The sequence below is a fragment of the Leucopleurus acutus genome, assembly GCF_964270905.1.
Source record: "Leucopleurus acutus genome assembly, chromosome: 5".
Taxonomy (NCBI): Eukaryota; Metazoa; Chordata; class Mammalia; order Artiodactyla; family Delphinidae; genus Leucopleurus; species Leucopleurus acutus.
This window is the reverse complement of record NC_139147.1, coordinates 82,616,973-82,629,195: the sequence shown is the minus strand read 5'-3', so window position 1 is coordinate 82,629,195 and position 12,223 is coordinate 82,616,973. Positions and strand designations below refer to the sequence as shown.

The 12,223-nt window shown below is 38.1% G+C and overlaps 1 protein-coding gene across 2 annotated transcripts in view; it reads left to right on the top strand.

The window, feature by feature from the left end:
* VPS8 (VPS8 subunit of CORVET complex) overlaps positions 1-12,223 on the top strand; it is a 305,525-nt gene that overhangs the window by 146,231 nt on the left and 147,071 nt on the right. For both annotated transcript variants that reach the window (XM_082840463.1, XM_082840464.1), the window contains 3 exons: positions 4,062-4,133; positions 9,945-10,064; positions 11,136-11,192. In XM_082840463.1, the coding sequence (XP_082696589.1) occupies positions 4,062-4,133; positions 9,945-10,064; positions 11,136-11,192 (249 nt within the window). The remainder of the gene's footprint in view (positions 1-4,061; positions 4,134-9,944; positions 10,065-11,135; positions 11,193-12,223) is intronic.

Here is a 12,223-nt window from a genome sequence, read left to right as displayed (position 1 = left end):
TACTATTGTACAATTTAAAATTCTTGATAAAGTAAAATAACACTTGCCTCCCACTTACCTTGCTTTTGTATACTGCCATAAGGAAAACTGATGTCAACCTGACTTTTCTTAACTTTCTCAGGGACTTAATCTTTTTTCCTATAGGACCAGAATACTTTTTTCCTTATATTTAAAGACTAATATTTTAACTCTAAGATATTACTCAGAATTGACTATTTTGGGTCAGTTTTGCCATATATGTACTGTGGGCCTTTTCAAGTATGTGAATTCGAGTCTTTTTATTTAAAGAAAGTTTTCTTGAACGTAGATTTAAATACTTTTTCTGCTTCGTTATTTTGTATTTCATCTTCAAAAACTCCAGTTATTTGTATATCTTCTTTATCTTCTATATTTATCACCTTTTTTTGTTCTCTTTTATTTCCTTCTTTATTTAATTTCATTTTCTTGGTTCTTTTCATTCACATTCTCTATTTCTCTTTACAGTGCTTTTGGTCATATCTGTTCTCCCTTTGGTGGCTTGTAATTCTGTCTTCATTTCTGAGATGACTTTTTTTTTTCAGTTTTTGTCTGAGTTCAGTTAGCTGCTATTTCCTATCTTCCTGCTCTTTGTTCATTTTTTTAATGAATTCTTAAATTTATGGTTTGTGATGTTCTTTCAAATCTGCAACTGTATGTTTAAATATATTTCCTATATGTTGGGATATTGTTATAGTTTACTTCTATCTTGTGACTAGTTTTTATTTTAAATGTTTTATTATTGAGTGCCTTCATTTGCTGTTTTTATTGTCATTTTTTTTTTTTTCTTTTGCGGTACGCGGGCCTCTTACTGTTGTGGCCTCTCCCGTTGCGGAGCACAGGCTCCGGAAGCACAGGCTCAGGGGCCATGGCTCACAGGCCTAGCCGCTCCGCGGCATGTGGGATCTTCCCGGACCGGGGCACGAACCCGTGTCCCCTGCATCGGCAAGCGGACTCTCAACCACTGTGCCACCAGGGGAGCCTTGTCATTTTTTTATGTTGGATTTTTCTGGACTAGGAGTAATAGGTGACCTTGTTGGATGGTGGGAGAAAATTACATACTATTTTCCGCATTCAAGTATCTTCTTTATTTGCTACAACCAAGTGCAATTTTTTAAATAAATAGTGTGTTTTGGGGATAGCCTATCTTCTCAATCTTTGACAGTCTCTTGTTTTAGTAGGACCTTTATCTTGAGCCACTTTCTTCTGTACCACAAGCCTCCGAGGAATATCTCTCCATTCCCTTTTCTATGTTAAAAGCTGTATCTTACCAAGGCCTCCGATCTATACTTGCCAGACCTCTTCCTTTGTTCTTCCTATTAGTCAGTGTGCTGATCCACCGGGTTGCAGACGTGACCTCATTATTTCCTCACCCAGGGTGGATTTCCCTTTTCTTTTGGAGGTGAATTCCATTTGATATTTTAGGTATTCTGTTCCTACTGAAACCTCATCACACCCTCCTTTCCTCTACCCAGTTCTGTCCTGACCTCTTTTTGGTTTTATGGGCTTTGGAGCCAACTTTGCTAATTTGGGATGTTTACTTTCCCGCTTTTATATAAGTTGAAGTATGTAACATTTGTTGTCCTTCTGGTTTTCCCATTAGCCTGGGTTGGGTGATTCTTTTTGTTCTTTTCTACATACACGGATCTTATTGGGAGATGTGTGAAGCTGTTAGGTCAGGGGTTCACAGACCACAGTCTGTAGACCAAATCCAGCTCCATTTCGCCTCTGGCTTGTGTGAGCTAAGAGTAATTTTTTTTTTTTTTTAAGGGTTATAAAAAGAGAAGAAGACTATGTCGTACAAACCACATGTAGCCCACAAAGCCTAAAATATTTTCTCTCTGGCCCTTTACAGAGAATGTTTCTTGACCCCTGGATCAGGCTTTAGCCAACTATCATTATCTTACAGAAACCCTATAATAGTTTTTAAGGGGCTACAGAAAGAAGTTTTTTGTTTTTTTTTTTACATCTTTATTGGAGTATAATTGCTTTACAATGGTGTGTTAGTTTCTGCTTTATAACAAAGTGAATCAGTTATACATATACATATGTTCCCATATCTTTTCCCTCTTACGTCTCCCTCCCTCCCACCCTCCGTATCCCACCCCTCCAGGCGGTCACTAAGCACCGAGCTGATCTCCCTGTGCTATGCGGCTGCTTCCAAATGTAAGGTAGATAGCTAGTGGGAAGCAGCCGCAGAAAGAAGTTTTTATGACCAAATTCACAAGTGACTTTGGACTTGAATTTTAGGTCTACCTTTGCACTTCACAAACCGTGTCATTCTCCATTAGGACATCTTTGCATGTTATTCCTCTAACAAGCATTGTATAATTAGAAGCATCTTTGTGGAATGATAATGTTTTAACATAAATGTGCCATTTTGGTGGCAGCTGTTAACTACAATCAAAATATGTCATTATGTGTATGACAACATTCATAAGAAAGTATATCACCACTTAATTATGTTTACAGAAGTAAACTTGCAATATGTGTTTCAAAGCAGTGAATACATGCTGCCAAAAAGAAAGTGGATACAGAAATTCTTTTTTACTTGCTGTCAGTGCTGTACTTGTTTAATACATATGCTAATTCTCCGTGGTTTTGTGTTTAGTTGAATAGCAGTTGTATTAGCAGATAGTACCTTGTCCTTGTGACGGCAGAGTGACATCTCATTTTGGCCACACGCCCTGGGAAGGGGGTGTGTGCATTTGTGTGAGTGTGTGCGTGTTTGTTGTTCTCATAAATGTTAGAACTGAGAGACTTTCTAGACCATCTTTCTGTCTTCAGGCCAGGTCATATTTAACCCACGTAAGCATCAAAATACCCTCTGTTTGAACTTTCCATATTAAGAGTTCCTACAAGTCCCCTAGGTAACTCATTTAAGCTTTTCTTAACTAACTGGCAGCAAAGCATTCTAGTTGAAGAAGAAATTTTTTTAAAAGATTTTATTTTCCTCTGTAATTAACTGGACAAATCAGTAGTTGTTGTTTAAAGTGCTTACTGTGTGTCAGACAAGAAAAGGGAAGGAAGGACATGCTAGTAAGAGAACAGCACGAGCCGAGGTACTTTGGAGAAGCTGGGGAAGCTCAGGGCCCATTTAAAGAACAGCAAGTATTCTGGTTTGAATGTAACTATGATGTAGTCTTGAAAGTTTGTGGCTCTGAAATTCTTTGTTAATCTATTGGGACAATATGTAGTCTATTTTTTTGCTTCAGGATCGTAAGCAGTAAATTATTGCTGTGTGAATTTAAACATTACTAAGGGCCAAATGTGCTACGTGAAAACCATAGGCAGATCTTCAAGTCTTTCATCATGCTGCTTATTCAGTAAATATTTTCATTTAAAATTTTTTATAGTGAATATAATTTCAATTTCTTCATATATGCATCCTGTAGCTTCTAGGTATTTTCAGAATCTGGTGCTGTCATATACGTGGGTGCATGTTCTATTCAGAATATATTTGGCTGTACTTGAGCAGGGGCATAAAATCAAAAATGCTGTACTTGGCAGTGTTTTGAAAATAGAATGCCTGTTCTTTGTGTGTATCCTTGAGGTTTTTAACATTGTGACAGAGCATCATTTTTTCCAAGTTGTCATGGAAATCATGAAAATTATTTTTCATGACAGTTAGCAAACTGTATTTCAGTTATTATTTCCAAATAGCTGGACGGAATGATGGCTGAGCATGTAGCATGTATTTTCATCCTTTTCAAACCCTTGCCCACAAATTGCCTCTTGCCATTAGTGTTCTTTCTTTTTCGTTGCCTGTAAACTTTGCCTTCCTTTCCTGAGTCACTTTCTGGTTATATAGTAATCACTACTATATGTTTATACTTTTTATTTATTCAGAATACTATGCAATATTGAATACTGTAGCTTTCTATTTAACTCACTAAAAATAACTTATTAAAGGTATATCAGGAAAAACCGGATGAGGAGTGGTTACCTTATTTGGAATTTACCTGACTATTAAGAATTTAATATCTTGTTTCCTTCTAAAATTTCCAAATAATACTTACTTTTATAAATTTCTTTTTCCCTTTCAGACTTTTGAAGATTTTAAAAATGACAAGCAAGCTGTAGAATATCAACAACGTATTGTGGATATTTTGTTGAAAGTAAGTATTCAAAGAATGTATGTCTTTGTATTGATGTTTATATTAAGAAAACTGAATTATTTGATAGCAAGTTCTAAAATAATCTTGTTTAATAAAGTAATATGTTGCAATCATTTAAAAATTTTATTATGCTGTCTTAGTACTTTATTCAGCTTTTGAAGACAAAGCATTCATTCAAAAAATATAATGTGTCTCAGCTACAGAGTGCTACTCTTGAGAAATGCATATTGTGATAATTCCTATATTAGTGTGATTACATTCAGAAATGGACACTAACTTCAGAATGCTTTGAGAAATAACTAATGTGAAGAGTCTCCTTCTGTCTCATACCAACACCACTGTGTTGCTAAGGTAGTGCCATACATAGTTTTGCCATGGAACTGAGATGATGGTGACACTTAAGAATGATTTGAGGCACACAGAGATGATCATCCCAATCTAAATCTAACTAGATTCAGTTGAAGGCTATTTTGAGGTTCATACTGTTGCTAGTGAATGATTCCTTCTCTGTCCATCTGCACAGCTTCAGCCACACCAGTTTCTTCTTGTAGTTGAAAGCTTAGAATTTTCATCCTGTTCATTTGGCTATAAAATGGAGATTTCATCCTCTTAGTAACTTTTAGATTATTTTGGACAAGAGACTAAAATTAAAATATTCTCTAGTTGTGCATAACATTAATGCATTAATTACATTTATAATAGTTCTTCATAATTTTCAAAGCTCATTTATATACATGATCTCATTTGAGCTATTTATTGACCTTGTAAGATAGGCAGTGATGAATAAGAGAATAGAATTGCTAAGCTCCCAAATAATGCCAGTTTGATCCAGGTGGCTAGTATGGAGAATTTTCACCTAGATTTCCAAAATACCTTCCCAAATGGTCTTATTCTTGTCGTTCTTTTTTTTTTCTTTTTTTGCAGTACGTGGGCCTCTCACTGTTGTGGCCTCTCCCATTGCGGAGCACAGGCTCCGGACGCACAGGCTCAGTGGCCATGCATGGCTCACGGGCCTAGCCGCTCCGCGGCATGTGGGATCTTCCCAGACCGGGGCACGAACCCATGTCCCCTGCATTGGCAGGCGGACTCTCAACCACTGTGCCACCAGGGAAGCCCCTCTTGTCCTTCTTTAATTCATGATCTTACCTCTCCTCTACCTAATATTCTTCTGTGGCTCCCCCTTGGCTCAGTTGAAATTAAGTTCTGCTGTGAGAGAAAGTTCAAAATAATAATAGCTTGTTATGGAAATCTAGTTGTCTCCTATAGATCTGGAGGGTAGGCAACCTGATCTAGTAGAGTAGCTTCACAAACTTATCAGTGATGTACATTCCTTCTGTCTTACTGCTGTTATTCTTAGTATGTGGTTTGTGTCTTTTGGCCCAAAACGGCTGCTGAAGCTCCAGCCATCACCTCTGCATTCTAGCCAGCCTGAATGCAGAAAGAGATGAAGAAGAAAGTGTTCTTTCTTTCAGAAAATTTTTTAGAAGTTGTGTACTGCAATTCTGCTTATATCATGTTGATCACAGCTTAGATATATGGCCCCTTAGATGCTAAGAGAGACTGAGAAATGTACTCTATTTTGTGGGTAGCCATGTGTTTAGCTAAAAATGAGGAGTTCTGTTTCTAAATTAGAAGGAAGGAACAGATGTTGGAGCACAAGTACTAGTTTCTGCCATACCCATCTAAACTGTTTAACACGACATCCAAGATGCTTCTATATTTTCTGGTCCCTGACTACTTCTCTATAACTGCTCCCCTCTCTGACCCTCCTCACTGCTCCCACCCCCGCCATTCTGTATTATGAACTCCTCAACAGTTTTGTGTTTTTGTTTGTTTTGGCCACACTGCACAGCTTGCAAGATCTCAGTTCCCCAACCACGGATTGAACCTGGGCCATGGCAGTGAAAGCCCAGAATCCTAACCACTAGGCCACCAGGGGACTACCTTCTCAGCAGTTTTAAAGTTGGAATTCAGTGAACTTTCTGTGTCACCTTTACAGCTTATGTTCTTTGTGTGAGTTTTCTTTTATCCCACCATGCCTTTTCTTTCCCTTTCCCTGCCTGGCAAATTCCTAGCCATTTTCCAAGACATAACTCAAATATCATCCATGAGAAACTTTTAGAACCCTCTCTCACACTTCCAGTTTGATTATTTGCCCCTTCTCTGTGTTCATGTAACACTTCATGCTACACTTGGCATACTGTAGTAATCGTTTACATGTATATTTTCCTACCTGGAATGAATTTCCTGTAGGTAGCAACTGTAAGGATTTTTTTTTGGTCATTGTTTTAACATGCCCAGAAACAGAAACATGTCCAGCACAATGCCTGCAACCTGGTAGATGTTCAAGAAATGTTTGCAAGTTGATTGAATTAGAATTCGAATTTAAAACTGTACTAAGGGACTTCCCTGGTGGTGCAGTGGTTAAGAATCCACCTGCCAATGCAGGGGACACGGATTCAAGCCATGGTCTGGTAAGATTCCACATGCCACGGAGCAGCTAAGCCCGTGGGCCACAACTACTGAGCCTGTGCTCACGAGCCACAACTACTGAGCTCATGAGCCACAACTACTGAAGCTCGCACACCTAGAGCCCGTGCTTCGCAACAAGAGAAGGCGCTGCGATGAGAAGCTGGCACACGGCAACAAAGAGTAGCCCCCACTCGCCGCAACTAGAGAAAGCCCACACGCAGCAACGAAGACCCAATGCGGCCAAAAATAAAAATAAATAAATTAAAAATAATAAAAATAAAACTGTACTAAGTTGGAAGAATGATCCAAATGAAGGAAATAAAGCTCCATGAAGTACTTAAACTCTTACTGTTGGTGAATTGTGCTCTTGTATATATATATTTTTTAATTGAAGTAGAGTTGATTTACAATATTGTGTTAGTTTCAGGTGTACAGCAAAGTGATTCAGTTTTATATATATTTTTTCAGGTTATTTTCCATCATAGGTTATTACAAGATACTGAATATAGTTCTCTGTGCTATACAGTAAATTCTTTTTGCTTATCTGTTTTATGTATAGTAGTTTGTATCCATTGCTCTCATACTCCTGATTGACCCCTCCCACCCCCTTTTCCCATAGGTAATCGTAAGTTTGTTTTCTATATCTGTGCATCTCTTTCTGTTTTATATATAGATTCATTTGTATTATTTTTTAGATTCCACATATAAGTGATATCATAATATTTGTCTTTCTGAATTACTTCACTAAAGTATAATATTCTCTAGTTCCATCAATGTTTGCTGCAAATGGCATTATTTCATTCTTTTTTATGGCCGAGTAATATTCCGTTATGTATATAAACCACATCTTCTAAAGCCATTTGTCTGTTGGTGGACACTTAGGTTGCTTCCATGTCTTGGCTATTGTAAATAGTGCTGCTGTGAACATTGGGGTGCAGGTATCTTTCCGAATTAGAGTTTTCATCTTTTCAGATACATGTCCAGGAGTGGGATTGCTGGCTCATATGGTAGCTGTATTTTTAGTTTTTTTAAGGAACCTCCATACTGTTTTCCATAGTGGCTGCATCTTGTATATTGTTTTGATAGTATTTACCTAGGGTCAATGAAGAATGAACTTTTGAGATTATTTTCTCATTTCTGATGATAGAGTTGTACTCATTTGTTAAAGTGTTTTTCTGAGGGAGCATAGGCAAGGACCAGAGAACAGGTGAGGGAGCATCAAACCTCAGGCATTATCATGGGTGCTGAATGGCTGCAGATATAGAGGGGGAAAGCTGTTAATTTGTGACTTTTTATAAGATTGCTCAGAAAATTTTGTAAGCATGGTCTCTGAAATCGGTCAGAGAGGAAATGAAAAGAAGCTAAAATTTCTAGGATAATAACTTGCTGAGGTAGCAAGGGAATGGGCTGTGAGTTAGAACTGTTTCCTTTGAAGGTGTTTCTAGGATCAGATAGTTAAAATTACACTTCAGAGCAAAAGGAAGAGCTAAAAGCAGAGAAGGGCACTAGCTGGGCCCTGAGAGTTGAGTCTTGGAAAGGACCTGCACACTGAAAGGGAGTGATGACTGGGTATTTTAAAGCTATAGAAAGCTCTTTGAATATTATAAATCGGAATTTAGATACACACACAGATTACAACTTGAAATATCCTCATACTCTAGTAATGATTAATTATGCACTTGAGCAAGCTGTGACTGCTGGATTAAAAGCAGGCATGGTAAAAAAAGGAAGGGACATAGTGCTTAGCAAAGTAAGAAAAGGTAGGCTAAAAGCTCGGTCCCAAGGGAATGTTTTATAGGAGAAATCTTATCTTTGAACGGAAAATGAAAGGGGGGACTTTAGGACTTTTCTCTAGGTGAGATGGGGTACTATTCCCTAATTTGTTTTAGAGTTGCCTCCATAAATTCATCTAGTCCAAAACAATACCTGGTCTTCCTTCCCATACTTCTGCGTTCTCCCTCTTTGTTAATGGCATCATTCTCCTCCCTGCCTGTCAGGCTCAAGACCTGCCATTTTTCATTCCTCCTTTAGCCACATGTTTCCACACATGTGAATACTTGCCCTGTCTCCCCTCTCTCTGCAGTGTCTTTTGCATCTGTTTCTCCTTCCCTGTTCATTATCACTGCATTGTTCTGAACCCCTCTGTCTCTCCCTTGGACCCCTGAAATCACATGCATCTTGGTCTCTCTACCTTTTATCTCTTGCTTCTGTTATTTAATCCTAAACATTGCTGATGGGGTGATTTTCTTAAGCACAGTGCTGATCATGATCAGCTCTCCTCATTGCCCCTTTAGAAACTCCTCAGTTTTTGGTGGAATAAATTCTACATTCCTTAGAATGACATTGGAGGCCTAATCTTTCCTTTCGATCTAATTTCTCCCTCCTCATGCATGCTGCTGCATTCTAATGAAACACACAGTTTCTCCAGGCAAACTTGTATTTTCCTGTGTTCATGCTTTTGCCCCTACTCTTCTCTCTGCCTGGACTGCTCTTTCTCCTGACATTTCCCCCTCTCATGTTTTCCACATGGGCTTTAAAGCTTAGTTTAAAATCTAGTTTTCTCTTTTTTTTTTCAAATTTCTTCTCTAACCAGTTGAACTAAATTTCTCCCACTGTGCTTCCATAGTCATTTGTTCCTTTATAATAGTGCTGATTGATCACATTACGCTTTTTAGTTAAGGTTTGTTTACCTGTCTCACCTTGCTTTCTGGTTCATAATTCTCTTGAAGGCTTCTACCATAGCATCTTACTCATAGTAGTAGGTACTCAGGAGATGAGAGGTCACTCAAATCTGAGGACTGATTATGACTTGATAACTCTGTGTGGTTGCAAAGAGCCTGTTATATGAAACCATCTGTTCAAGAAACTGCTTATAGACAAGGCAGAAGCCATTCACTTCATGTTTTCGTGGGCTGGCTGAGTTCTTTTCTGGGATACCTTCACTCTCAAGTTATCTTACTTTTCAACCCCAGAGCAACTCCCTTCTTCCTGTGTTGGTGGACAAATTTTTAATAAGGTTACTTTAATTTAAATTAACTTCAGATTCTCTTTTAAGAATTCAAGAGGGAAACATGATTAATATTTCTTTGAAATCCACCTCTCTAACAATTCGGTTCTTATCCCACTTGTGCCTAAAATTATGCCAAAAATTACTAAAATGCTTTCAGGGTGTGCAAGTAGTTGTGCTCCTTCTCTAAATGGTATTGAACTCAATTGTTACATAGCCAATAAAAGAAGCTTCGAGTCTTTAGTACTGAGGCTTCCCCCAGCTCCTAATTATTTATTTTTCTGTGTCAAACCAGATGGCATATTGAATAAATGGTCTCTTTTGCTTATCAGGTTATGGTGGAGAATTCAGATTTTACTCCCTCACAAGTAGGGTGTCTCTTTACCTTCCTTGCCCGGCAGCTTGCAAAGCCTGACAATACCTTGTTTGTAAACAGAACCCTTTTTGATCAGGTGAGCGTCTTTAACCATAAGAACTAGAATTGTTTTTATTTACGGTTCATAGAGAAATTCACTGGATTACACGGTTTCTTAATATAATAGCCTATTGGGTAAGTGTCTTACCAGGTAGAAGCTTTTTCACCTTTCAGTTTGGATCTAAATTAGTTTTTTTTTTTTTTTAATGTTGTGTTTGGGTTGTATGACTGCCTAGTAACTTGGTATCATGGGAGTATGGTTTGTGGAGATTGGTTTATATAGATTCTGTTCTCCCAATTATTCTGTTGTTCTAAATTGCCTAGAATTCTTGGCTTAAGAATTTTCCAGTTTAATAATCACCCATCTCACTGGTAGTAAGACTATGCTGTTGAGTATCTGGAGGAGAGATTACTTTTAGAAAATCTGAATTTACTTACAAATGACTTTAACTGTGAAGGTATTTCCTAATCCCGGTTAAATATCTCCACAAAGCCACAGGTGGCAAAGAAAATACTTTTTATCTGGAGAAAGTTGCTAATAATGACCAGCGTTTATTGAGCACTTCATAGTGCCATGCTCTGTTCCAAAGTTTTATATGTATGTGTTAACTCCATACTCCCAGTAGCTCTGAAATTGGTATAGTTATTACTCCCATTTTTCAGATGAGGGAACTAAAACCTGGTGAGGTTAAGTCACTCATCCAAGGTCGTACTTAGTAAGTGTTATTATTAGCAATAAATATCGTTGTTAAGTGTTAATAAGGTTAGGATTCAAATTCAAGTGGCCTGACTCCAAAGTCCATGCTTTGTGTGGTCCACGGTGTTGAGGATCTTAAAGTTAAGGTATGTAGATGATGCTGGCTTCCAGTCATGTTTCTAAACAGCAAAGAAATGTGTATAAGGTATATATTAAATTGTTAGCATACCTGAAGGCTGCTGTGTCATCTACTATGCCAATCAGTTGGGAAGATACCATATACCTGTGGTGTTCGTTGAGCCGAGTGTGAATGAATTGGTGATATAGAAAGGGTAGTAATCGTTTTCATTATGACAGTGGTGTGGCATGCATGCTGGTGTCCAATTAACAAAATACCTTCTCTTTGACCAGGTCCTTGAATTCCTCTGTAGTCCTGACGATGACTCCCGACACTCAGAAAGACAGCAGGTATGAACTACTGGAACTCATCTTGCTAAAGAATAAGAAGACAGAGTAAGCCAGAAAGAACCTTTCTGTACTAGACCTCACTAGACATAAGGGGAAAATGACTTGTGCCAAACCGTAATACTAAGCTAGACAGTGGCAACCAGAAAAGAGGGTGGATGGTTGTTAGTTTGAGCCTCAATCAAACTAAATTCCTAGGCAGACTGGACCTGTCTTGCATTCAACATGACATCAAAGAGAATATAAACTTTATCCTTCTCCTTCATGAGCAACAGTTGGCACCTGTTGTATGCTGCTTTCCACCAGTGTCATCAAGCTGGTAACCACTTCTAGTTGCTATGGCCGTGAACCAGAAAGGCTTCAGGATCCTGAGTGTTGGAACACTCAGCTTTTGGGAGTGCCACTACACTAGTGCTCAACATTTCTGGAGACTAGAACCCATCTGTCTCTCCAGTAATCACTGTGAGAAAGAAATTACCACTTCTTTCTACTTAGCCACTTTCTTGAGGGTCCTTTCTAGATAGGATTTCTTAAAAGCTTACCCATTGTAATTGTGAGCACTAAGAGAGGCAGTCTATTTAAAATTGATAGCAAGACTTTGTCAGCTAAGTAAGCTACAAAAATTAAGTGCTTTGAGAGCTATGCTGATTTTTTATGGTAATGTATGCCAGGCCAGAGGTTGAGACTCAGATAAAGAATATAGGATCACAACAGCGAACCCTTTCTCTGCACAGCTGTGGCCCCGTGACTGCTGCAGACTGTCTTAGGGAAGAGAACAGCTGCTAAAGTTTTGATTGTCTCTTAAATTATACTGAATACAAATAGTAGTGTGGATCCCTCATTTTGTCCCTATTTCTCTATTGGCAGGAAAAGTGAAACATGTTATGCATGGTGTTGCTATATAAAATGATAAAAACTTCTTATGTAAATTACTAAATAAAACAAAAATAAAAACCAAACTAAATGTAAAAGCCAAACCTTTAAAAGTAATCATAATGTAGTAATCTATTATTGGGAATTCCCTTTGGGATTAT